Source organism: Pleurodeles waltl, chromosome 9 (assembly GCF_031143425.1).
Source record: "Pleurodeles waltl isolate 20211129_DDA chromosome 9, aPleWal1.hap1.20221129, whole genome shotgun sequence".
In the NCBI taxonomy this organism is placed as follows: Eukaryota; Metazoa; Chordata; class Amphibia; order Caudata; family Salamandridae; genus Pleurodeles; species Pleurodeles waltl.
The window spans coordinates 1,189,999,336-1,190,026,547 of NC_090448.1; the positions used below are offsets into that span (position 1 = coordinate 1,189,999,336).

The 27,212-nt window shown below is 49.8% G+C and overlaps 1 protein-coding gene across 1 annotated transcript in view; it reads right to left on the reverse strand.

The window, feature by feature from the left end:
• Positions 1–4,164: 4,164 nt before the first annotated feature.
• The window catches only part of LOC138260537 (fibrinogen-like protein 1-like protein), a 164,028-nt gene continuing 140,980 nt past the window's right edge, over positions 4,165–27,212 (reverse strand). The window contains exon 3 of the mRNA XM_069209151.1: positions 4,165–10,254. Within this exon, the coding sequence (XP_069065252.1) occupies positions 9,560–10,254 (695 nt within the window). The 3' untranslated portion in view covers positions 4,165–9,559. The remainder of the gene's footprint in view (positions 10,255–27,212) is intronic.

A 27,212-nucleotide genomic window follows, 5' to 3' on the forward strand; every position in this document is an offset into this window, starting at 1 on the left:
AAGAACTGCCTGGCTGCCCAAAGGACTCACCTGACTGCTTTCAGTGAAGGACTGCTGCCTTGCTGTTGCCCTGCTGCCTTGCTGCTCTCTGGCTTTGCTGAGAAGTGCTCTCCAATGGCTTGGCTAGAGCTTGCCTCCAGTTCCCTGAAGACTAAGGACCAAAAAGACTCCATATATACAAGAAGGACTCCTTGTGCGGCGAAATTCGACGCACAGCCTGCCAGAAACGACGCACAGCTTGCACCGTGATGACAAATTCACAGCATGCCGAACCGGAACGATGCAGCCTGACTTTGCCGCAAGAAGATCGAGTCAGCGTAGTGACTGGAAATTCAATGCATGGCCCACTGGATCGACGCACAGCCGAGTTGGAACAAAGCAGCCCAACTTCCAGAGAGGAATTGATGCAGCGCCTGCCGTGCGGTAGAAATTTCCACGCAACGCCCACCAAATCGACGCGATCCCTGTGACTTCGTCCTGTCAGCGCAAGACATCCACGCATCATCCCCAAGGCATTCGAAAACCTCGCAACCCGAAGAGGATCCACGACCGAGTGCCAGAAATTGACACACAGCCGTCCCAGCGTCACAACTAAATGACGCATTGCTGTGTGCGGCCTGAGAAATCGACACACACAGTTGTTTTTCCACTAATCTCCTCCTCTGCAGTTCTTTGCGGAGATTTTGAACGCGAACCAGGTACTTTGTGCTTGGACCTGCATTTTACCAGATAAATATTATATATATTTTTCTAAATACTGTGTGGTGTATTTTTGTGGTGCTATACTGTGTTATTGCACAAATACTTTACACATTGCCTTCTAAGTTAAGCCTGACTGCTCAGTGCCAAGCTACCAGAGGGTGGACACAGGATAATTTGGATTGTGTGTGACTTACCCTGACTAGAGTGAGAGTCCTTGCTTGAACAGGGGGTAACCTGACTGCCAACCAAAGACCCCATTTCTAACAACTGCCAAGTTTTCACTGTTCAAAGCCTATCTCTCTCATAGATTAACATGGGGCCTGTCTTTAAATATCTTTTAAGTTCAGTTTCCCTTTGGGAGCAGATAGACACATGGAGGTTGTCGTCTCTGAACTCACAATTTAAAAATACATATTTTGGTAAAGTTGTTTTTTAAATTGTCAGTTTGAAAAGGCCACTTTCAGAAAGTGGGCATTTCTTGCTTAAACCATTCTGTGACTCTGCCTGCTTGTGTATTTCCTGCCTGGGTCAGACTGACAGTTGGGCTGTTTGTGAATCTCCACTAGACAGTGACACTAAGGGAGCTGGGGTGTAGCCTGCATATCCTGATACGCCATCCGGACTGGAGTGGAGAGAGGACTGGTCACTTACACCTGAATGGGCTGTGCCTGCCCTCTCACAATGCAGTCTCCAACCCCGGGGTTGTGCCTGGGACCAGGCCTGGCCAAGGCAGGATCTTGTGAACAACAGAGACTTTCCTTTGACGTTTGCCAACTTCAAAGGCACGAAGGGGTATAAGTAGTGGACCCAAACACCCAGATTTTCAGATTACTTCTGGATTCAAGAGGAACCTCTGCCAAGGCAAAGAGCTGAAGAGCTGGAGGACGAGTACCGACGCTTTGCCTGTAACTGTGCTTTGCTGGGTTGACCTGCAGTTGCTGTTTCTGCCTGAAAGAGGACAAAGACTGGACTTTGTGGTATACTCCTGCTTGTGAAGAATCTCCAAGGGCTTGGACTGAGCTTGCCTCCTGTTATGAAGTCTCAGGGCCATCAAAAACTTCCTCTGCCAGCATCTGGACTCTTTACTGAGACTCCTGCCCTGTAGAGTGGTGCCCTATGCAGTCCGTGGTCCCTTGAGAGTTGAAGTTGGCAGAGCAAGGACTGAAATCCACGCACAGAACACCCTTCAGGGACAATTTCGATGCACCACCTGCTGAAAAACAATGCTCCGCCTGCATTGCGGCTGGGAGATTGACGCATTGCTGCTGGAGAAACGACAACACCCACTTGCAGCTGCTGATAGCGATGCAAACCCCACACAGCACGGTTTTCTGACACCATGCAACCGGATTTCTCACACATCATTGCTGGGCGTCAAAAATCAACACAAGCCTGCGTGGATCTGAGGTACCACGTCCAGGAATTGACACATCACTCTCTTGCAGGAGAGAAAAACGACACATCGCCTACCCGACCAAAGAAGAAACGACACACGGCCTCCTTGCGAGTAAGGAATCAACGCATTGCTGACTTTTTTGACTCACGCTCGCCCGTGAGGCTTTATTTTGACGTGAACCGGGTACTTTGTGTAACAACAACGTTTCCATTGTTTTCTATGGAGTGAGAATCTTATTCTTTTGAAAACTCATATCTTGACTTGTGTATGTTGGATGTTTGTCGTTTTGGTCTTGTTTGGTCTTGTTTTGGTCTTTGTTTCACACTTCTTCTACGAGAAGTGTGGCTCAATGGTTAGAGCGGCAGACCCTGAAGCAGAGATCTGGCTCAAGACCAGGGTTCAAGTCCTGCTTCGGCAGGTCTTGGGCTCAATTCCCCTTGACCAGATAATTCTCGCCTCGGTGCCTAATCTAATTCATGGGTCCCACTCTGCAACTCTGGGCAATAGCTTGCTTAATCTCCACAACGGCCCCAACAGCGCTTGGATGCCTGGCTTCACCCTGGGGGTGCTCAGGAGTGGGCGCCTCACAGGGAAAAGCCAGGAGGGGTTCCATAGCGGTATGAGTACAGCGCCTTGAGACCCTAACGGGTGAATAGTGCGCTATACAAGTGCTAATTTACATTTTTAATTAGATAAATATTGCTTCTTTTTCTAAACTGGTGTGGTGTCCATTTTGTAGTGTTTTAACTGTCTTACTGTGTGTGTTGGTACAAATACTTTACACATTGCTTTTGAGATGAGCCTGACTTCTTGTGCCAAGCTACCAGGGGGTGAGCAGAGGTTCTCTTAGGAGTGTAACTCCCTTATCCTGACTAGAGTGCGGGTCCCTGCCTGGACAGAGTGCATACTGACTGCCAACCAGGGTCCCCATATCTAACAACTATGAATAGATTAATTTGGTTGTTGATGATGAGTAAAAAAAAAGAAATCTGTCTATATATTATTATTCTAAAAGTCATTATTGAAAAAAAGCCTCTAATCTGTTGAGCGCTTCAGTTAAATTGTTCCGCACAAAAGGTAAAAGAGGTATTTTGGGAGGCAGTGAAGCAAAGATTCTTTGTGTTTCAGACCTCAAACTATTTCATCGATGGTGTTTACCTTTCAAGTTCAGTGTTCTCTCTAGTGTAGTGGCCACTCTGCTATCTCAAGCCATTTCCACTGGCTGAATTGTTCACTTGCTCTCATTTGTTGCACCTTTGTGGATGTGACACGCACTGACACACTTTGAAGACAAGAGCCCTTGAGCAGTAAACCCCTCGATTACAAGGTGTGTGCAATGAACACTTGGGCCCGATTCACAATGGGCCTCCGCACTCATGGTGGAGCTCCCATAGTCATGATGGGGGCCCGCACTCAAGGAGGAAGTCCGCAGTCATGACCGGGGCCCGCACTGCCTGAGGAGGTCCCATAGTCATGACATGGGGCTCGCACTCATGGGTGAGGTTCTGCAGTCGTGACAGGGGCCCACACTCCTGGAGTAGGTCCTGAAGTTATGACCGGGGGCTCACACTCCTGGAGGAGGTCCCACAACTGTCCCGCACTCATGGTGGAGGTCCCATAGTTGTGACGGTGGCCCTGCACTAGTGATTGAGATCCTGGAGTTGTGACGGAGTGCTCGCACTCGTGGTGGGACCTCCATAATGAGTAAATGCAGCACAGAGTTTCTGCCACCAGTGCAGAAGCCCTCTGGGAATCTGCCCCTGTGCACCCACCCAGGATGCCTCAGGGTAACACAGCCCCAGTGTCAGAATTGAAGTGCGGCCACCAGATTCACCACAGAGCATGTGCCCCATCAGTCTGTAAAACAGTCACTGCAATGAAAGAATCTCTAAAAGTCAGCAACGAGGCAGGTCCTGCTCAGTGAGGAACATTTAGTGGAAGAAAAGGTGACAAAGGTTGTGGAAGACAGAGTAAGGGCCAGTGTCCACTCCTCCATGGATGGGTGTTCCTCCCTCGATCTTGTCGCCAAATTATGTTACTGACGCTTGTAAACGAATCAGGAGGAGTGCAGATGAAGAAGATAGGTTTATTCAGTGGAAGACACCAGTACAGCACACAACACCTCGCAGGTAACTGCTCCAGAGCATCCATCAAGAGAAGCATGGAAATGTCAAGTAAACATGAGATAAAACAAAGAGACAGTGCAGCGCAGAGTAATGAACAGCTCAAGTAAACATGAGATAAAACAATGACGCGGAGCAATGAACAGGTCAAGTAAACATGAGATAAAACAATTTGGCAGGGTAATGAACAGCTCAAGTAAACGTGAGATAAAACAAAGAGAGAGTGGAGAGCAGAGTAATGAATAGCTCAAGTAAACATGAGATAAAACAAAGGGACGGTGCAGAGCACAGTAATGAACAGCTCAAGTAAACATGAGATAAAACAAAGAGACAGTGCAGAGCAGAGTAATGAACAGCTCAAGTAAACATGAGATACAACAAAGACAGTGCAGAGCAGAGTAATGAACAGGTCAAGTAAATGAGATAAAACAAAGAGGCAGAGAAATGAACAGCTCAAGTAAATATGAGATAAAACAAAGATTGTACAGAGCAGAGTAATGAACAGCTCAAGTAAACATAAGATAAAACAAAGACAGTGCAGCACAGAGTAATGGACAGGCCAGTAAATATGAGATAAAACAATGAGGTAGAGTAATGAACAGCTCAAGTAAACGTGAGATAAAACAAAGAGAGAGTGCATAGCAGAGTAATGAACAGCTCAAGTAAACATGAGATAAAACAACGAGGCAGAGTAATGAACAGCTCAAGTAAGCATGTGATAAAACAATGGGGCAAAGTAATGAACAGCTCAAGTAAACGTGAGATAAAACAAAGAGAGAGTGCAGAACAGAGTAATGAACAACTCAAGTAAACATGAGATAAAACAACGAGGCAGAGTAATGAACAGTTCAAGTAAACATGAGATAAAAACAAAGAGTGCAGAACAGAGTTATGAACAGCTCAAGTAAACATGAGATAAAACAAACACAGTGCAGAGCAGAGTAATGAACAGGTCAAGTAAGCATGAGATATAACCAAGAGGCAGAGTAATGAACAGTTTAAATAAACGTGAGATAAAACAAAAAGACAGTGCAGAGCAATGAACAGCACAAGTAAACACAAGATAAAACAAAGAGAGTGCAGAACAGAGTAATGAACAACTCAAGTAAACATGAGGTGCAACAAAGAGTGCAGAGCAGAGTAATGAAAAGGTCAAGTAAACATGAGATAAAACAATGAGGCAGAGTAATGAACAGCTCAAGTAAACGTGAGATAAAACAAAGAGAGAGTGGAGAGCAGAGTAATGAATAGCTCAAGTAAACATGAGATAAAACAATGGGGCAGAGTAATGAACAGCTCAAGTAAACGTGAGATAAAACAAAGAGAGAGTGGAGAGCAGAGTAATGAATAGCTCAAGTAAACATGAGATAAAACAATGGGGCAGAGTAATGAACAGCTCAAGTAAACGTGAGATAAAACAAAGAGAGAGTGGAGAGCAGAGTAATGAATAGCTCAAGTAAACATGAGATAAAACAAAGAGACGGTGCAGAGCACAGTAATGAACAGCTCAAGTAAACATGAGATAAAACAAAGAGACAGTGCAGAGCAGAGTAATGAACAGCTCAAGTAAACATGAGATAAAACAAAGACAGTGCAGAGCAGAGTAATGAACAGGTCAAGTAAATGAGATAAAACAAAGAGGCAGAGAAATGAATAGCTCAAGTACATATGAGATAAAACAAAGATTGTGCAGAGCAGAGTAATGAACAGTTCAAGTAAACATAAGATAAAACAAAGACAGTGCAGCACAGAGTAATGGACAGGCCAGTAAATATGAGATGAAACAATGAGGTAGAGTAATGAACAGCTCAAGTAAACGTGAGATAAAACAAAGAGAGAGCACATAGCAGAGTAATGAACAGCTCAAGTAAACATGAGATAAAACAACGAGGCAGAGTAATGAACAGAACAGAGTAATGAACAACTCAAGTAAACATGAGGTGCAACAAAGAGTGCAGAGCAGAGTAATGAAAAGGTCAAGTAAACATGAGATAAAACAAAGACAGTGCAGAGCAATGAACAGTTCAAGTAAATGTGAGATAAAACAAAGAGTGCGGAACAGAATAATGAACAGCTTAAGTAAACATGACATAAAACAAAGAGGCAGAGCAATGAACATCTCAAGTAAACATGACATAAAACAAAGACAGTGCAGAGCAATGAACAGCTCAAGTAAACATGAGATAAAACAAAGACAGTACAAAGCAATGAAAAGGTCAAGTAAACATGAGATATAACCAACAGGCAGAGGGATGAACAGCTCAAGTAAACATGAGATAAAACAAAGAGACAGTGCAGAGCAATGAACAGGTCAATTAAACATAAGATAAAATAAAGAGGCAGAGTAATGAACAACTCAAGTAAGCATGAGATAAAACAAAGAGGCAGAGCAGAGTAATAAACAGGTCATGTAAGCATGAGAAAAAACAAAGAAACAATGCAGAGCAGAGTAATGAACAGCTCAAGTAAACATGAGATAAAACAAAGAGGCAGAGTAATGAACAGCTCAAGTAAGCATGAGATAAAACAAAGAGACAGTGCAGAGCGGAGTAATGAGCAGGTCAAGTAAGCATGAAATAAAACAAAGAGAGTGCAGAGCAGAGTAATGAACAGGTCAAGTAAACATGAGATAAAACAATGAGGCAGAGTAATGAACAGGTCAAATAAAAATGAGATAAAACAATGAGGCACAGCAATGAACATCTCAAGTAAACATGAGGTAAAACAAAGAGGCAGAGTAATGAACAGCTCAAGTAAACATGAGATTAAACAAAGAGGCAGAGTAATGAACAGCTCAAGTAAGCATGAGATAAAACAAAGAAACAATGCAGAGCAGAGTAATGAACAGCTCAAGTAAACATGAGATAAAACAAGAGGCAGAGTAATGAACAGCTCAAGTGAACATGTTATAAAACAATAAGGCAGAGTAATGAACAGCTGAAGTAAACATGTGATAAAACAATGAGGCAGAGTAATGAACAGCTCAAGTAAACGAGATAAAACAAAGAGTGCAGAACAGAGTAATGAACAACTCAAGTAAACATGAGATAAAACATAGAGTGCAGAGCAGAGTAATGAACAGGTCAAGTAAACATGAGGTAAAACAAAGACAGTGCAGAGCAGAGTAATGAACAAGTCAAGTAAGCATGAGATATAACCAAGAGGCAGAGCAATGAACAGCTTAAGTAAACGTGAGATAAAACAAAGACAGTGCAGAGCAGAGTAATAAACAGGTCAAGTAAGCATGAGATAAAACAAAGAGAGAGTGCAGAGCAGAGTACTGAACAGGTCAAGTAAACATGAGATAAAACAATGAGGCAGAGTAATGAACAGCTCAAGTAAGCATGAGATAAAACAAAGAGACAATGCAGAGCAGAGTAATGAACAGGTCAAGTAAACATAAGCTAAAACAATGAGGCAGAGGAATGAACAGGTCAAGTAAATATGAGTTAAAACAATGAGGCACAGTAATGAACATCTCAAGTAAACATCAGGTAAAACAAAGAGGCACAGTAATGAACATCTCAAGTAAACCTGATGTAAAACAAAGAGGCTGAGTAATGAACAGCTGAAGTAAACATGATATAAAACAAGGAGGCAGAGCAGAGTAATGATCAGGTCATGTAAGCATGAGATAAAACAAAGCGAGTGCAGAGCAGAGTAATGAACAGGTCAAGTAAACATGAGATAAAACAATGAGGCAGAGTAATGGACAGCTCAAGTAAACATCAGGTCAAACAAAGCGAATAGAGAGCAATGAACAGGTCAAGTAAACATGAGATAAAATAATGAGACACAGTAATGAACATCTCAAGTAAGCATGAGATAAAACAAAGAGGCAGAGTAATGAACAGGTCAAGTAAACATGAAATAAAACAAAGAGGCAGAGTAATGAACAGCTCAAGTAAGCATGAGATAAAGCAAAGAGACAGTGCAGAGCAGAGTAATGAACAGGTCAAGTAAACATGAGATAAAACAATGAGGCAGAGTAATGAACAGCTCAAGTAAGCATGAGATAAAACAAAGAGTGCAGAGAAATGACCAGGTCAAAGTAGAACATATAACAGAGGTTTACTTCAGTGTTCTGCATTTCCTACAGATTACAAGGCTGGAGTAAAGAGTAAAACATACATTTGCAGTGTGAGTCATGTGTTACAATTGCCAGGTTTATAAAATTGCAAGAAGGGTGAGTGGGGCAGGGATTGTGGCCTGTGGCTCTCCTTCATTTGGGTCTCATGGACAAACTTTGGCTCCAAACGACCTTGACTCAACCCTTGCACCAATGAGGTTGTTTATAGAGCCCCATTAGGCACACAATATAATATATATGGGCACACTATCCATTCATGTTTGTGGAGATACTACTGGTTGTTCGCGGGCATGCTACTGGTTGTTCATGGACATGGTACTGGTTGTCTCTGGGCACACTACTGGTTGTTTCTGGGCATACTGCTGGTTGTTTCTGGGCATACTGTTGGTTGTTCGTGGGCATACTACTGGTTGTTCGTGGCCATACTACTGGTTGTTTCTGGGTATACTACTGGTTGTTCATGGGCATACTACTGGTTGTTTCTGGGCATATTACTGGCTGTTCATGGGCATACTACTGGTTGTTTGTAGGCATACAACTGGTTGTTTCTGGGCACACTACTGGTTGTTTCTGGGCACACTACTGGTTGATCATAGGCATACTACAGGTTGTTTCTGGGCACACTACTGGTTGTTTCTGGGCACACTACTGGTTGATCATAGGCATACTACTGGTTGTTTCTGGGCACACTACTGGCTGTTTCTGGGCACACTACTGGTTGATCATAGGCATACTACTGGTTGTTTCTGGACACACTACTGGTTGTTCATAGACATACTACTGGTTGTTTGTAGGCATACTACTAGTTGTTCGTAGGCATACCACTGGTTGTTTGTACGCATACCACTGGTTGTTTGTAGGCATACTACTGGTTGGTCATGGGCATACTACTGGTTGTTTGTAGGCATACTACTGGTTGTTCATAGGCAAACTACTGGCTGTTCGTAGGCATACTTGTGGTTGCTTATAGGTATACTACTGGTTGTTCGTGGGCATACTACTGGTTGTTCATGGGCATACTACTGGTTGTTTGTGGGCATGCTACTGGCTGTTTATGAAGTTACTACTGGTTGTTTATAAAGCTACTACTGGTTGTTCCTGGGCACGCACAACACTGCCACTGAGGGATGCAGTCCAGAAGCCCCAGAGGTGATGGCCCTTGATGTCCTAGGGCATGCAGGTCACGCCAGGACCCCCATACACCTTGTGGCCTGCGGTGGTCCCTGCTGCCCACTCCACACATGCAGGTCACAGCTCATCCTTGCTGCAGCGGCAGCTCTGGCTGCATGGTGGCTGCTGTGCAGGCCGCGCCATCATCCAGGAGTACTTGCATGGGTGCTCCTTGTTGCAGTCCTTCTGCCAGTAGATGACATTGCGGCGGTTGAGGTTGGCTCCCGCGCAGGCGTCATACCACCAGCCACCTCCAGGGACCCCATTGTACTCCAGCTTGGCACAGTTCTGGAAGTAGTTGTCGTTGTCGCGGTCCTTGGTGGTGAACCTCTGGTTGTCGTGCAGGTAGGCCTCAGTGTCCTGGGTCAAGGCATCCACAGCAGTGCCAGAAAAGAGCCCCAGCCGGATGCGGTATCCTGAGTCCTCAGACTCAACCTGGAAAGGCTCGTACTCGCCCCACTTGACCTCACCATCCATGTCCACCAGCTTCACGCCCAGTGTGTAGTGCCGCGGGGCTTGGGTCAGCTGATGCATATGTTCATTGCCAATCCAGTGGTCCCCAAGTACCCTCCCAAAGCCGGCTTTGTAGTCTTGCCAGCCACGGTCAAAGTCCTCCGTGCTGTTGGCCGTGAGGTGCTGCAGGACAGTCCAGCCACCATCACTCATGGCACAGAACACCACGATGGCCACTGTCGCCGGCCGGATGATATACAGACCATCGCTGGCTGCACCTTCTGACTGATGGAAGAGCTCATAGCAATCAATGGGGAAGTCTGTGGGGAGAAAGAGAGAGAAGGAGAGAGATGAGCCACTCAGAGAAGACCAAACCCTTCTGCACTACTCAATGTCCGGCTGTGGTCCACTGACAGCAAGACATGGAGCCCATTAGCAGCTGACCCAAGACTGGCAATACATGCACCAAACCACCATCATTACCAGACTGCGGTCTGGCAATACTAGCATGGCAGGGACCTTATCAGCCGACTCCAGTCTGGCAATAGGTGCACTACACTGTGGCCATCAGGGCACAGTCTGCCAGTGGTGGTACATGTGATCAGAAAATGTCATCAATCACAGGACAGGAGAGCCAAAGACTGATGTGGCTGAAGCATTACCCCATGCAGTAGGCTGTCAGGGATAGAAGCAAAGTGCAAATGACAGGCAGACCAATGGCAGAAGAGAGCTGACCCAAAGACACTCTGGGGCACATTATAACACTGGCGGTAAGTGCTGCCTACCAGCACGGTGACGGCCGCCAAAATACCGTCACCGCAGCTAACATCCTTCAGCCAAAATATGACCCCAGCTGGATTTCCGCCACAAGAAGGGCAGAAATCCGGCTGTGGTCATACTGGCAGACGGTGTTAAGATGGTTCTGCTACCACCAGCAGCGCCACGCCAGTAGACCGCCGCCAGCCATATTATGTCAAATAATACGGCCTGGTGGTTTTCTGCTGGTGGGCGCTGCTGGCGGTATCAGCGCCACGTCCTTTCTCCTGAGGGAAGACCCCCTGGATGCAGGTAAGTCGGGTTTCCGACAAGGGAGGGGGGTGGGCGGTGTTGTGTGTGTGTGTGGGGGGGGTGCATGAATGTGTGAGTGTGTGCATTTGTGAGAATGCGTGTATGAATGGTAATGTGAATACGTGTCAGTATGAATGTGTGTACGGATGCATGCATGAATAAATCGATGCATGCGTGTATGAGTGCGTGTATGCCTGTGTGAGCGAGTGTGTGAATGTGTGGTGTGTGCCTGTGAGAGTGCCTGTATGAAGTGGGGATTAGAAGGGGGAGCGGGAATGGAGGGGGGTGCGAGTCATCTGGGGGTTGGAAGGTGGGTGGGTGGTCCTCCGACCAATGACAGGGAAAGAATTCCCTGTCACTGGTGGGGCCTACCGCCATGGTTTTCATGGCATTATGAACGCCACGAAAACCATGGCGGTAGGCAGGGTTAAAATGCCGCCGGCGGTACAGAAGCGGCCGCCGGGTTGGAGATTGTTATCTCCTGCCCGGCGGCTGCTCAACCCGCCAATGTCATAATGTGGCAGTATGTACCGCCAGCCTATTGGCCGTACTACCGCCACATTTACACCGACTGCCGGGGTCACAATGACCTCCTCTGTGTGTCTGCATGGATGCATATTTAAAATACAGATTCCACTGTTATTTAATGATGTTGTTTTATTACAAGCATTTAAGCCTTTCAGGCCTTCTGAAGAGATTCGAGCAAGAATTAATAAAGTGTAAATCTTCTACCATTAAGGTTTGTCAAAGGGGGTAACCAATAGCAAAGTCCGTCCCTACAAAAGTCACCTGTAACACTTCATGTAACAAAATACCTCTCTGTAGGCTGATACAGAGAAAATAACACTCCACCTCTAAACGCCTATTGACTTTAACATATGCTTTTCACAACCAATATGTCAGATCTGCTGATATTATCATAACTTCTCATAATAAACAGATCAGACCTCTTGCACTTAAATCTCTTTTCCTATTGAACCAATGTAACCAGGTACCTAGCTAGAGCCTGTGGCATGATGTGATAGCAATCCACTATCAGAGGCCTATTGGCTTTAACAAAGGCTTTTTACAATAAGTAAGCCATGCCTACTAGCTTTGTCAGAACGTTTCAAAATAAGAAACCTATGGAATCTGGCATGACACTACCTGATGAACCAGTAACGTATACACCCTTTACCATTGGCTTTACACCTCAATCAATCAATCAAGGGTTTGTAAAGCATAGCTACTCACCCTTGAGGGTCTCAAGGTGCTGGTGGAGGTAGTGGGGGGGTGCTGAGGATCAGTTGAAGAGCCAGGTCTTGAGGTCCTTCCTGAACTGAGACAGGGTGGGGGACTGTCTGAGGTGGATGAGGAGGGTGTTCCAGGTCTTGGCGGCGATGTGGGAGAAGGCTCTTCCTCCGGCTGTAGTCTTCCGGATGCAGGGGACATTGGCAAGGGCCTGGTCGGCGGAGCAATGCTGTCTGGCGGGAGTGTAGAAGGAGAGTCTGTGGTTGAGGTAGGCTGGTCCAGCGTCGTGTAGGGCCTTGTAGGCGTGGGTCAGGAGCTTGAAGGTGATTCTCTTGTAAATAGGCAGCTAGCGTAGGTCTCGTAGAAGGGCGGAGGTGTGGCTGTGTCGTGGGGTGTTCTTGGTGAGACGGGCAGAGGCGTTCTCGATGCGTTGCAGTCTTTTCCGGGTCTTGGCGGTGGTTCCGGTGTAGAGTGCATTGCCGTAGTCGAGGCGGCTGCTGATGAGGGCCTGGGTGACCGTCCTTCTAGCTTCGGTAGGGATCTACCTGTAGATTTTTCGAAGCATGCGCAGGGTGTGAAAGCAGCCCGATGAGACGGCGCTCACCTGTGAGTCCATTGAAAGCGATGACCCTAAGATGACGCAGAGGTTGTGGGCGTGGTTGGTGGCGTTTCCGAGGGCAGTGGGCCACCAGGAATCGTTCCAGGCGGAGGGTGCTGAGCCAAGGATGAGGACTCCTGTTTTGTCTGAGTTCCGTTTGAGGCAGCTGTCTTTTATCGAGGCGGCGACTGCTTTCATTCCTTCGTGGAAATTGTTTTTGGTGGTGGTCGGCTTGTTGGTGAGGGAAACTATGAGTTGGGTGTCGTCGGCGTAGGAGACCATGTTGAGTGCGTTGCTTCTGACGATGGCGGCCATCGGGGTCATGTAGAGGTTGAAGAGGGTGGGACTCAGCGAGGATCCTTGGGGGACGCCGCAGCTGATCTTGGTGGCTTCCAAGAGAAAGGGGGAGAGTCGGACCTTCTGTGTTCTGCCGGTGAAAAACGAGGAGAGCCATTGCAGTGCTGAGTCTCGGATGCCGGCGTCATGGAGACGGTTGAGTGGTGTGTCGTGTGAGACTGTGTCGAAGGCGGTAGAGAGGTCCAGGAGGATGAGTGCGACGGTTTTGCCTCAGTTGAGGAGGGTGCGGATGTCATCTGTGGCGGCAAGTAGTGCAGTCTCGTGGTATGGTTGCTTCTGAATCCAGACTGAGAGGGGTCCAGGATTCTGTTGGCTTCCAGGAAGGCAGTGAGTTGTTTCTTGACTTCTTTCTCAATGACTGGCCAGAAAGGGGAGAAGGGAGATGGGCCTGTAGTCTTTAGGTCTGTCGGGTCAGCGGTGGGTTTCTTCAGTAGAGGGTTGATCTCGGCGTGTTTCCAACTCTCTGAGAAGGTGGCAATTTCAAACGAGCGGTTGATGGTATGCCGGAGTTTGGGTGAGATGATGTTGCTGGCCCTGTTGAAGATGTGGTGAGGACAGGGGTCGGTGGGAGCTCCTGAGTGGATGGTTGCAATGATGTTGCGGGTCTCGTTGTCGGTGATGTTGTTCCAGCGAAGGAGGCTGGAGGGACATGGTGACGCTTTGGTCGACGGGCTGGTGGTGAGATTCATGGGGGGACCCTGGGTGGTGAAGCTGTCGTAAATGTCTGCGATCTTGTGGTGGAGGTAGTTGGTGAGTTTTTAGCAGAGTTCTTGTGACGGGATGTCGGTGGAGTCAGAGTTGGGGTTGGTGAACGTCTTTGATGACGGTGTAAAGTCCCTTGCTGTTGTGGGCATTTTTGTTGATGCGTTGTTGCAGGGCGAGTTTTTGGGTGTTCCTAATGAGCTGGTGGTGATGTTTGACAGCGTTTTTGAAGGTTTTGTGATTTACGGGGGTCTTGTTGGTGCGCCATCTCTTCTCTAGATGTCTGCAGACCTGCTTTGATTTTTTGAGTGTGGGGGTGAACCAGTTTGCTTTCTTGGCTGTGCCTCTGTAGTGAGGTGTCTAGATTGGGGTGAGGGTGTTGGTGCAGTCGGTGATCCATTTGTGGAGGTTGTGTGCGGCAGTATTGACGTGGTCATCGGCTTGGGGACGGTGTTGGGTTGAGGCTACTTGTGAGCTGGGCTTCAGGGACCTTGTTCCAATTTCTGCAGAGAAGTTGGGGAGGGTGGTGGCGACTGATGGGTTTATTGAAGGTGAAGTGAATGCAGCGGTGGTCGGTCCATTGGAGTTCAGTAGTGTGGCTGACGGAGACGTGGTTGCTGGCGGAGAAGGTGGGGTTCAGTGTGTGGCCGGCCGAGTGAGTGGGTGCGGTGACGAGTTGCTTGAGTCCTAGGTTGGGGAAGTTTTTGATCAGGTTGGTGGAGTTGTCGTTTGCATTTTCCAGGTGGACGTTGAAGTCCCTCAGTAGGATGTAGTCCTCGGATGCAAGAGCGTGGGTGCTGGCGAGGTCGGCGATGGAGTCGCAGAACGTGGGGCGGGGTCCTGGAGGTCTGAAGATGAGGGTCACCTGGAGTGTTGTGTTGGTTCCAATCTGGAAGTGGAGTTGTTCCATGGTGGTCGATGAGTTTTCAGAGTGTGTGGAGATGCGAAGGGTGTCTTTGTGGATGATAGCGGTGCCTCCTCCTGGTAGGTTGGTGCAGTCCTTGCGTACAATCTTGTATCCATCGGGGATTGCTGTGGCGCTGTCGGGGCACGAGGAGGGGTTGAGCCAAGTTTCGGTGGTGAAGGCGACATCTGGGGAGGTTGAGTCGAGGAGGTTCCAGTCCTCGACGCATGCTTGTGTACAGAGCGGGTGTTGATGAGGATGCAGCTGAGGTGGTTGCGTCCTGCTCCTTAGGTCCTTGGGACGGTGCTCTGGAGGCTCGTGAAGTTGCAGTTCCTGCAGGTGAAGGGTCCTTTGGTGTCTCTCGGAGAGGCGGAGTGGCAGGCGGGTGATTTGCCGGCGCTGAGAGCGAGGAGGGTGCGGGCACTGTAGCAGCAGGTGGTCCGGGGGCCAGGGTTCCTGGTGTTGGGTGCGGGCCAGGTGCAGGTGGGTGCAGATGGGCTTGCCTTTGGTGCGCCAACGGCATGGCCGCACAGCGGCCTCCATAAATAGCAGAGAGAGGCGGGTGGATGGGCTGCAGCTGGGAGGTGGGAGGGCGGGAAGAGCAGCGAACGGCAGGAGCGAGTGAGCAGTGAGGAGCAGGCAGCAGGGCACAGACCAGGGGAGGCGCTGGCAGCGGGCTGGAACGCAGCAACACGGGCCCGCTAGCAGGTGGCGCCGGCGGTGGGGCAGCTCACGCGAGCCCAAGGGTCAACCCACCAAGAGTGGTCGAGAGCACATAGGCTGACGACCATGGAGCTTACAGTGATAGAATTAGAAAGAGGTGGAGAAATCCACCTTAAAAACCCACCTACAGCCTCTCAACAGGGCCCACCGAGAGCCGGCGCCCTGAGAGCCACCAAGCCTTGCCGGAGGGGGCGCCGACGCCGAAACCCTTGTCCACTACAGTAATCTGTGGATTACATGTAACGCGATTGCAGTCGATAGCCTGTGTCATAATGTGATAACATCCAGCTGGTAAAGGCCTACTGGCTTTAACAGGCGCCTTTTCACAATAATTATACCCGGCCTTCTGCCTTTGTCATAACATTTAATAACAAGCAGAGTAGACCTTGGCTTTCAGATAACATTTCCTTGCACAACAATCTGGCGAACAGCTGGTGACCACCAAACCAGTCCCCCCTTAAAAGAGGGGTACACTCAGACTGAGAGCGGTGTCGAGAATGGCAGCTCCTATGAGAATCCAACTACGATTGTGTGAATGAATGAATGATTCATAGAGCGAGCAGCTGTCCCACAGATGTGCGGCCCCACCGCAGCTGTAGGAGGGGGTGTTAGTGGGGGGACAAGGCTGATTCCAGTGAGTGGAGTAGCCGGGTTCCCAGCAGGTTTGCTCATTGGGGAGCCCCGAAGGGGGTTCATTGCAGAGGTTGAAGGGAGCAGCCCGGGCACCCCAGCCAGCGCCTCTCCCTGTGGGTGCTACCAGGGGGTGAGGGGGGCTCAGAGAACGGGCAGGATCATGTGCCTGGAGTCTGTCCCTCCGGGGCACAGCGCTCTCCTCTGAAGACATTTAGGGCCATATTTATACTTTTTGACGCAAAACTGCGCTAACGCAGTTTTGCGTCAAAAAAATTAGCGCCGGCTAACGCCATTCTGAAGCGCCATGCGGGCGCCGTATTTAATCAATGACGTTAGCCGGCGTTAGCCGCCGGCGCTGCCTGGTGTGCGTGGAAAAAAACGACGTACACCAGGCAGCGCCGGCATAGGGGAATATGGAGCTTGGGCACCAAAAAATGGGGCAAGTCAGGCTGAGGCAAATTTTTCGCCTCAACCCGATTTGCGCCATTGTTTACGACTCCCAACCCCAATAGAAATGACTCCTGTCTTAGCAAAGACAGGAGTCATGCCCCCTTGCCCAATGGCCATGCCCAGGGGACTTCTGTCCCCTGGGCATGGTCATTGGGCATAGTGGCATGTAGGGGGGCACAAATCAGGCCCCCCTATGCCACGAAAAAAAAAAAAAAACAATGACTTACCTGAACTTACCTTAATGTCCCTGGGATGGGTCCCTCCAGCCTTGGGTGTCCTCCTGGGGTGGGCAAGGGTGACAGGGGGTGTCCCTGGGGGCAGGGGAGGGCACCTCTAGGCTCCTTCAGAGCCCACAGGTCCCTTAACGCCTGCCTTTTCCAGGCGCTAAAAAACGGCGCAAAACCGGCAGGACGTCATTTTTTTTGACCCGCCCACTCCCGGGCGTGAACTTTGCCCGGGAGTGTAAATACGGCGCACATGCCTCGGAGTCAATTTTTTAGACGGGAACGCCTACTTTGCATCTCATTAACGCAAAGTAGGTGTCCACGCTAAAAAATGACGCAAACTCCATGGACTTTGGCGCTAGACGCGTCTAACGCCAAAGTATAAATATGGAGTTAGTTTTGCGTCGGAATTGCGTCAAAAAAAACGACGCAATTCCAGCGCAAACAGAGTATAAATATGCCCCTTACCGTGAAGAGCTGATGTGGGGCTCTTTCTTAGGAGGGCAGAGGGGCACTGGTGGGAGGACAGAGGACGCCCCTTACTGACCCCAGGTCCCGGGCTCCTCACCTGCCCCCCAGGGTCTGCGGCCACCATCATCGGACCAGGAGAAGACTTTGCTTTAAGCGAGGTCAGTTGTGAACTGCCCCTCGGTCCCACTGACGAGCCAAGCCTGGGAGGAGTTCACTAACCCACTGTGAGCCACGGGGGTGCCACACTGCCCTCGCCCCCAGAGCTGCGAGCTGGAGTCTAAAGTGCATGCTGGGAGGGTGCTGGGGACCAGCAATACACCCCCCATGACTGCCCTCCTCCCAGAGGAAAAGCAAACCAAGCGAAGGACTTACTTATCTAAGACACTTGGGTGGCACCGCTGGGCCACGTCTGCCCCAGAGAGGCCACTCCGTGTCTGATTGTAAACCCGACACTCTGGTCACTCTGGTGCCAGGGAGACTCTCCGAGGCAGCCACTCTGCTGCTGCAGCTGGATCCAACAACATACTCACAGCTTGTGGAGGGAAACACTCTCATGTGGGAGCCCTCATCTTCTGACCACTCAAAGCATCTACTCGTGTCCACCAACAAAACCACCCTCTGCAGTACTCCTGAAACCCCCTCTCTGCGGTACTCCTGAAAAACCCTAACTGAGGGACTCCTGAAACCCCCTCTCTGCAGTACTCCTGAAACCCCCTCTCTGAGGTACTCCTGAAAACCCCTCTCTGTAGTACTCCTGAAAACCCCCTCTCTGCAGTACTCCTGAAAACCCCTCTCTGAGGTACTCCTGAAAACCCTTCTCTGCGGTACTCCTGAAAACCCCTCTCTGAGGTACTCTTGAAAACCCTTCTCTGCGGTACTCCTGAAAACCCCTATCTGAGGGACTCCTGAAAACCCCTCTCTGCAGTACTCCTGAAAACCCCCTCTCTGCAGTACTCCTGAAAACCCCTCTCTGAGGTACTCCTGAAAACCCTTCTCTGCGGTACTCCTGAAAACCCCTATCTGAGGGACTCCTGAAAACCCCCTCTCTGCAGTACTCCTGAAAACCCCTATCTGAGGGACTCCTGAAACCGCCTCTCTGCAGTACTCCTGAAAACCCCTCTCTGCAGTACTCCTGAAAACCCCTCTCTGCAGTACTCCTGAAAACCCCTCTCTGGCAGTACTCCTGAAAACCCCTCTCTGCAGTACTCCTGAAACCCCATCTCTGAGGTACTCCTGAAAACCCCTCTCTGCGGTACTCCTGAAAACCCCTCTCTGAGGTACTCCCGAAAACCCCTCTCTGAGGTACTCCTGAAAACCCCTCTCTGCAGTACTCCTGAAAACCCCTATCTGAGGGACTCCAGAAAACCCCTCTCTGTGGTACTCCTGAAACCCCCTCTCCGAGGTACTCTTGAAAACCCCTCTCTCTACTACTCCTGAAAACCCCTCTCTGTGGTACTCCTGAAAACACCTCTCTCTGTAGTACTCCTGAAACCCCCTCTCTGTAGTACTCCTGAACACCCCTCTCTGAGGGACTCCTGAAAACCCCTCTCTGTGGTACTCCTGAAAACCCCTCTCTGTGGTACTCCTGAAAACCCCTCTCTGTAGTACTCCTGAAAGCCCTCTCTGAGGTACTCCTGAAAACCCCACTCTGCGGTACTCCTGAAAACCCCTCTCTGTAGTACTCCTGAAAACCCCTCTCTGAGGTACTCCTGAAAACCCCACTCTGCGGTACTCCTGAAAACCCCTCTCTGAGGTACTCCTGAAAACCCTTCTCTGCGGTACTCCTAAAAATCCCTCTCTGCGGTACTCCTGAAAACCCCTCTCTGCGGTACTCCTGAAAACCCTTCTCTGCGGTACTCCTGAAAACCCCTCTCTGAGGTACTCCTGAAAACCCTTCTCTGCGGTACTCCTGAAAACCCCTCTCTGCGGTACTCCTGAAAACCGCTCTCTGCGGTACTCCTGAAAACCCCTCTCTGTGGTACTCCAGAAAACCCCTCTCTGTGGTAATCCTGAAAACCCCTCTCTGTGGTACTCCTCAAAAAACCCTCTCTGTAGTACTCCTGAAAACCCTCTCTGTACTACTGAAAACCCCCTCTCTGCAGTACTCCTGAAAACCCCTCTCTGTACTACTCCTGAAAGCCCTCTCTGTAGTACTCCTGAAACCCCCTCTATGTACTACTCCTGAAACCCCTCTCTGTGGTACTCCTGAAAACCCCACTCTGTGGTACTCCTGAAAACCCCTCTCTGTAGTACTCCTGAAAGCCCCTCTCTGTAGTACTCCTGAACCCTATCTGTAATACTACTGAAAACCCCTCTCTGAGGTACTCCTGAAACCCCTCTTTGTGGTACTCCTGAAAACCGCTCTCTGCAGTACTCCTGAAAACCCCTCTCTGTGGTACTCCTGAAAACCCCTCTCTGTGGTACTCCTCAAAAACCCCTCTCTGTAGTACTCCTGAAAACCCTCTCTGTACTACTGAAAACCCCCTCTCTGCAGTACTCCAGAAACCCCCTCTCTGCAGTACTCCTGAAAACCCCTCTCTGAGGGACTCCTGAAAACCCCTCTCTGTAGTACACCTGAAAACCCCTCTCTCTGGTACTCCTGAAAACCCCACTCTGTGGTACTCCTGAAAGCCCCTCTCTGTAGTACTCCTGAAAGCCCCTCTCTGCAGTACTCCTGAAAACCCCTCTCTGCAGTACTCCTGAAAACCCCTCTCTGCAGTACTCCTGAAAACCCCTCTCTGAGGTACTCCTGAAAACCACCTCTCTGCAGTACTCCTGAAAACCCCTCTCTGTAGTACTCCTGAAACCCCATCTCTGAGGTACTCCTGAAAACCCCTCTCTGAGGGACTCCTGAAAACCCCTCTCTGTAGTACTCCTGAAAACCCCTCTCTGTGGTACTCCTGAAAACCCCACTCTGTGGTACTCCTGAAAGCCCCTCTCTGTAGTACTCCTGAAAGCCCCTCTCTGCAGTACTCCTGAAAACCCCTCTCTGCAGTACTCCTGAAAACCCCTCTCTGCAGTACTCCTGAAAACCCCTCTCTGAGGTACTCCTGAAAACCCCCTCTCTGCAGTACTCCTGAAAACCCCTCTCTGTAGTACTCCTGAAACCCCATCTCTGAGGTACTCCTGAAAACCCCTCTCTGCGGTACTCCTGAAAACCCCTCTCTGAGGTACTCCCGAAAACCCCTCTCTGAGGTACTCCTGAAAACCCCTCTCTGCAGTACTCCTGAAAACCCCTATCTGAGGGACTCCAGAAAACCCCTCTCTGTGGTACTCCTGAAACCCCCTCTCCGAGGTACTCTTGAAAACCCCTCTCTCTACTACTCCTGAAAACCCCTCTCTGTGGTACTCCTGAAAACACCTCTCTCTGTAGTACTCCTGAAACCCCCTCTCTGTAGTACTCCTGAACACCCCTCTCTGAGGGACTCCTGAAAACCCCTCTCTGTGGTACTCCTGAAAACCCCTCTCTGTGGTACTCCTGAAAACCCCTCTCTGTAGTACTCCTGAAAGCCCTCTCTGAGGTACTCCTGAAAACCCCACTCTGCGGTACTCCTGAAAACCCCTCTCTGTAGTACTCCTGAAAACCCCTCTCTGAGGTACTCCTGAAAACCCCACTCTGCGGTACTCCTGAAAACCCCTCTCTGAGGTACTCCTGAAAACCCTTCTCTGCGGTACTCCTGAAAATCCCTCTCTGCGGTACTCCTGAAAACCCCTCTCTGCGGTACTCCTGAAAACCCTTCTCTGCGGTACTCCTGAAAACCCCTCTCTGAGATACTCCTGAAAACCCTTCTCTGCGGTACTCCTGAAAACCCCTCTCTGCGGTACTCCTGAAAACCGCTCTCTGCGGTACTCCTGAAAACCCCTCTCTGTGGTACTCCTGAAAACCCCTCTCTGTGGTACTCCTGAAAACCCCTCTCTGTGGTACTCCTCAAAAAACCCTCTCTGTAGTACTCCTGAAAACCCTCTCTGTACTACTGAAAACCCCCTCTCTGCAGTACTCCTGAAAACCCCTCTCTGTACTACTCCTGAAAGCCCTCTCTGTAGTACTCCTGAAACCCCCTCTATGTACTACTCCTGAAACCCCTCTCTGTGGTACTCCTGAAAACCCCACTCTGTGGTACTCCTGAAAACCCCTCTCTGTAGTACTCCTGAAAGCCCCTCTCTGTAGTACTCCTGAACCCTATCTGTAATACTACTGAAAACCCCTCTCTGAGGTACTCCTGAAACCCCTCTTTGTGGTACTCCTGAAAACCGCTCTCTGCAGTACTCCTGAAAACCCCTCTCTGTGGTACTCCTGAAAACCCCTCTCTGTGGTACTCCTCAAAAACCCCTCTCTGTAGTACTCCTGAAAACCCTCTCTGTACTACTGAAAACCCCCTCTCTGCAGTACTCCAGAAACCCCCTCTCTGCAGTACTCCTGAAAACCCCTCTCTCTGGTACTCCTGAAAACCCCACTCTGTGGTACTCCTGAAAGCCCCTCTCTGTAGTACTCCTGAAAGCCCCTCTCTGCAGTACTCCTGAAAACCCCTCTCTGCAGTACTCCTGAAAACCCCTCTCTGCAGTACTCCTGAAAACCCCTCTCTGAGGTACTCCTGAAAACCCCCTCTCTGCAGTACTCCTGAAAACCCCTCTCTGTAGTACTCCTGAAACCCCATCTCTGAGGAACTCCTGAAAACCCCTCTCTGCGGTACTCCTGAAAACCCCTCTCTGAGGGACTCCAGAAAACCCCTCTCTGTGGTACTCCTGAAACCCCCTCTCCGAGGTACTCTTGAAAACCCCTCTCTCTACTACTCCTGAAAACCCCTCTCTGTGGTACTCCTGAAAACACCTCTCTCTGTAGTACTCCTGAAACCCCCTCTCTGTAGTACTCCTGAACACCCCTCTCTGAGGGACTCCTGAAAACCCCTCTCTGTGGTACTCCTGAAAACCCCTCTCTGTGGTACTCCTGAAAACCCCTCTCTGTAGTACTCCTGAAAGCCCTCTCTGAGGTACTCCTGAAAACCCCACTCTGCGGTACTCCTGAAAACCCCTCTCTGTAGTACTCCTGAAAACCCCTCTCTGAGGTACTCCTGAAAACCCCACTCTGCGGTACTCCTGAAAACCCCTCTCTGAGGTACTCCTGAAAACCCTTCTCTGCGGTACTCCTGAAAATCCCTCTCTGCGGTACTCCTGAAAACCCCTCTCTGCGGTACTCCTGAAAACCCTTCTCTGCGGTACTCCTGAAAACCCCTCTCTGAGGTACTCCTGAAAACCCTTCTCTGCGGTACTCCTGAAAACCCCTCTCTGCGGTACTCCTGAAAACCGCTCTCTGCGGTACTCCTGAAAACCCCTCTCTGTGGTACTCCTGAAAACCCCTCTCTGTGGTACTCCTGAAAACCCCTCTCTGTGGTACTCCTCAAAAACCCCTCTCTGTAGTACTCCTGAAAACCCTCTCTGTACTACTGAAAACCCCCTCTCTGCAGTACTCCTGAAAACCCCTCTCTGTACTACTCCTGAAAGCCCTCTCTGTAGTACTCCTGAAACCCCTCTCTGTGGTACTCCTGAAAACCCCACTCTGTGGTACTCCTGAAAACCCCTCTCTGTAGTACTCCTGAAAGCCCCTCTCTGTAGTACTCCTGAACCCTATCTGTAATACTACTGAAAACCCCTCTCTGAGGTACTCCTGAAACCCCTCTTTGTGGTACTCCTGAAAACCGCTCTCTGCAGTACTCCTGAAAACCCCTCTCTGTGGTACTCCTGAAAACCCCTCTCTGTGGTACTCCTCAAAAACCCCTCTCTGTAGTACTCCTGAAAACCCTCTCTGTACTACTGAAAACCCCCTCTCTGCAGTACTCCAGAAACCCCCTCTCTGCAGTACTCCTGAAAACCCCTCTCTGAGGGACTCCTGAAAACCCCTCTCTGTAGTACTCCTGAAAACCCCTCTCTGTGGTACTCCTGAAAACCCCACTCTGTGGTACTCCTGAAAGCCCCTCTCTGTAGTACTCCTGAAAGCCCCTCTCTGTAGTACTCCTGAACCCTCTCTGTAATACTACTGAAAACCCCTCTCTGAGGTACTCCTGAAACCCCTCTCTGTGGTACTCCTGAAAACCCTCTCTGTAGTACTCCTGAAAGCCCCTCTCTGTAGTACTCCTGAAAACCCTCTCTGTAGTACTCCTGAAAGCCCCTCTTTGTAGTACTCCTGAAAACCCCTCTCTGTAGTACTCCTGAAAGGCCTCTCTGTAGTACTCCTGAAACCCCCTCTCTGTACTACTCCTGAAACCCCTCTCTGCAGTACTCCTGAAAGCCCCTCTCTGTACTACTCCTGAAAACCCCTCTCTGTAGTACTCCTGAAAACCCCTCTCTGTAGTACTCCTGAAAGCCCTCTCTGTAGTACTCCTGAAACCCCCTCTCTGTACTACTCCTGAAACCCCTCTCTGCAGTACTCCAGAAACCCCCTCTCTGCAGTACTCATGAAAACCCCTCTCTGTAGTACTCCTGAAACCCCTCTCTGTAGTACTCCTGAAAGCCCCTCTCTGTAGTACTCCTGAAAACCCTCTCTGTAGTACTCCTGAAAGCCCCTCTCTTTAGTACTCCTGAAATCCCCTCTCTGTAATACTCCTGAAAGCCCTCTCTGTAGTACTCCTGAAACCCCCTCTCTGTACTACTCCTGAAACCCCTCTCTGCAGTACTCCTGAAAGCCCCTCTCTGTACTACTCCTGAAAGCCCCTCTCTGTAGTACTCCTGAAACCCCTCTCTGTAGTACTCCTGAAACCCCCTCTCCGTACTACTCCTGAAACCCCTCTCTGTAGTACTCCAGAAACCCCCTCTCTGCAGTCCTCCTGAAAACCCCTCTCTGAGGGACTCCTGAAAACCCCTCTCTGTGGTACTCCTGAAAACCCCTCTCTGTGGTACTCCTGAAAACCCCACTCTGTGGTACTCCTGAAAACCCCACTCTGTGGTACTCATGAAAACCCCTCTCTGTAGTACTCCTGAAAGCCCCTCTCTGTAGTACTCCTGAACCCTCTCTGTAGTACTCCTGAAACCCCCTCTCTGTAGTACTCCTGAAACCCCCTCTCTGTAGTGCTCCTGAAAGCCCCTCTCTGTAGTGCTCCTGAAAGCCCCTCTCTGTAGTACTCCTGAACACCCCTCTCTGTAGTACTCCTGAAACCCCCTCTCCGTAGTTCACCTGAAAACCCCTCTCTGCAGTACTCCTGAAACCCCTCTCTGTAGTACTCCTGAAACCCCCTCTATGTAGTACTCCTGAAAACCCCTCTCTGTACTGCTCCTGAAAACCCCTCTCTGTACTGCTCCTGAAAACCCCTTTCTCCAGTATTCCTGAAACCCCTCTCTGTAGTACTCCTGAAACCCCCTCTCTGTAGTACTCCAGCCCCTCTCTGTACTGCTCCGGAAATCCCCTCTCTGTACTGCTGCTGAAAACCCCTCTCTGTATTACACCTGAAAACCCCTCTCTGCAGTACCCCCTCTCTGTAGTACCCCCTCTCTGTAGTACTCATGAACCCTCTCTGTGGTACTCCTGAAAACCCCTCTCTGTACTACTCCTGAAAACCCCTCTCTGTAGTACTCCTGAAAACCCCTCTCTGACGTACTCCTGAAACCCCCTCTCTGTAGTACTCCTGAAAACCCCTCTCTGCAGTACTCCTGAAACCCCTCTCTGTACTACTCCTGAAAACCCCTCTCTGCAGTACTCCTAAAACCCCTCTCTGTAGTACTCCTGAAACCCCCTCTCTGTAGTACTCCTGAAAACCCCTCTCTGCAGTACTCCTGAAACCCCTCTCTGTAGTACTCCTGAAACCCCCTCTATGTAGTACTCCTGAAAACCCCTCTCTGTACTGCTCCTGAAAACCCCTCTCTGTACTGCTCCTGAAAACCCCTTTCTCCAGTATTCCTGAAACCCCTCTCTGTAGCCCTCCTGAAACCCCCTCTCTGTAGTAGTCCTGAAAACCCCTCTCTGTAGTACTCCAGCCCCTCTCTGTACTGCTCCCGAAAACCCCTCTCAGTACTGCTGCTGAAAACCCCTCTTTGTAGTACACCTGAAAACCCCTCTCTGCAATACCCCCTCTCTGTAGTACCCCCTCTCTGTAGTACCCCCTCTCTGTAGTACTCATGAACCCTCTCTGTGGTACTCCTGAAAACCCCTCTCTGCAGTACTCCTGAAAACCCCTCTCTGAGGGACTCCTGAAAACCCCTCTCTGTGGTACTCCTGAAAACCCCTCTCTGTGGTACTCCTGAAAACCCCACTCTGTAGTACTCCTGAAAACCACTCTCTGTAGTACTCCTGAAAGCCCTCTCTGTAGTACTCCTGAAAACCCCTCTCTGTAGAACTCCTGAAACCCCCTCTCTGTACTGCTCCTGAAAGAAGCCCCTCTCTGTAGTACTCCTGAACACCCCTCTCTGTAGTACTCCTGAAAACCCCTCTCTGTAGTACTCCTGAAAGCCCTCTCTGTAGTACTCCTGAAAACCCCTCTCTGCAGTACTCCTAAAACCCCTCTCTGTAGTACTCCTGAAACCCCCTCTCTGTAGTACTCCTGAAAACCCCTTTCTGACGTACTCCTGAAACCCCCTCTCTGTAGTACTCCTGAAAACCACTCTCTGCAGTACTCCTGAAACCCCTCTCTGTAGTACTCCCGAAAACCCCTCTCTGTAGTACTCCTGAAAGCCCTCTCTGTACTACTCCTGAAAACCCCTCTCTGCAGTACTCCTAAAACCCCTCTCTGTAGTACTCCTGAAACCCCCTCTCTGTAGTACTCCTGAAAACCCCTCTCTGCAGAACTCCTGAAACCCCTCTCTGTAGTACTCCTGAAAACCCCTCTCTGTACTGCTCCTGAAAACCCCTCTCTGTACTGCTCCTGAAACCCCCTCTATGTAGTACTCCTGAAAACCCCTCTCTGTACTGCTCCTGAAAACCCCTCTCTGTACTGCTCCTGAAAACCCCTTTCTCCAGTATTCCTGAAACCCCTCTCTGTAGTACTCCTGAAACCCCCTCTCTGTAGTACTCCTGAAAACCCCTCTCTGTAGTACCCCCTCTCTGTAGTACCCCCTCTCTGTAGTACTCCTGAACCCCCCTCTCTGCAGTACTCCTGAACCCCCCTCTCTGCAGTACTCCTGAACCCCCCTCTCTGCAGTACTCCTGAACCCCCCTCTCTGCAGTACTCCTGGAAGCTCTTGCACAGGTTGAGCAGGTTCAGCAGGTGAGGCCAGGTGAGGCCAGGTGAGGCCATGCGAGGCCAGGGCTGATCTGTCAGACTCTCTCAGCAGCGCCGTCCACCCCGGGGGGACTCTGCATCCTACAGTCTCCGCCTCTGGAGTCTTTCCACCCGGCAGCTCGTAGGGGTCCGCTCTGCACTTAAATGGGGCCCTTTTCACGGCTACAAATCCCAACGATCAGACGACCCGGAGTGGCCGCCAAGAGCTTGCAGCAGCCACACGTGTTACCCGAGCGCTGCTGCGCCTCTTCACAACTGGCAGGGTACTCACGACACTGAAATTAACAACCTCAGGCACAGGGATGTGGTCCTGACCCCAATACCATTCTGAGAACGTACTGGGCCTGTCTGGACCAGTCTCTGGGAGACTCCGTTCCAGAAAAGTATGGCCCAGTAGAATCCCCAACCTTAAAACTCTTTGTCAGAAATGGTGTTGTTAGTGGACTGTGGTGTTACCCGTGGTCAAGCAGCAACCGCAGTCCCAGTCAGGGTAAGGACCAGCCACACACCTTAGAGTAACCTGTGCCCACCCTCCGGTAGCTTGGCACAAGCACTCAGGCCTAACTTAGAGGCAATGTGTACACTATTTGTGCAACACTTCAAACAGTGAAACCGTGAAAACACCACACAAAAAATCCCACAGCAGGTAAGAAAAATAAATCACAATGTCGCAAGTAAAACAAGACCAAAAGAGCAAATCCGCAAGAATTAGAAC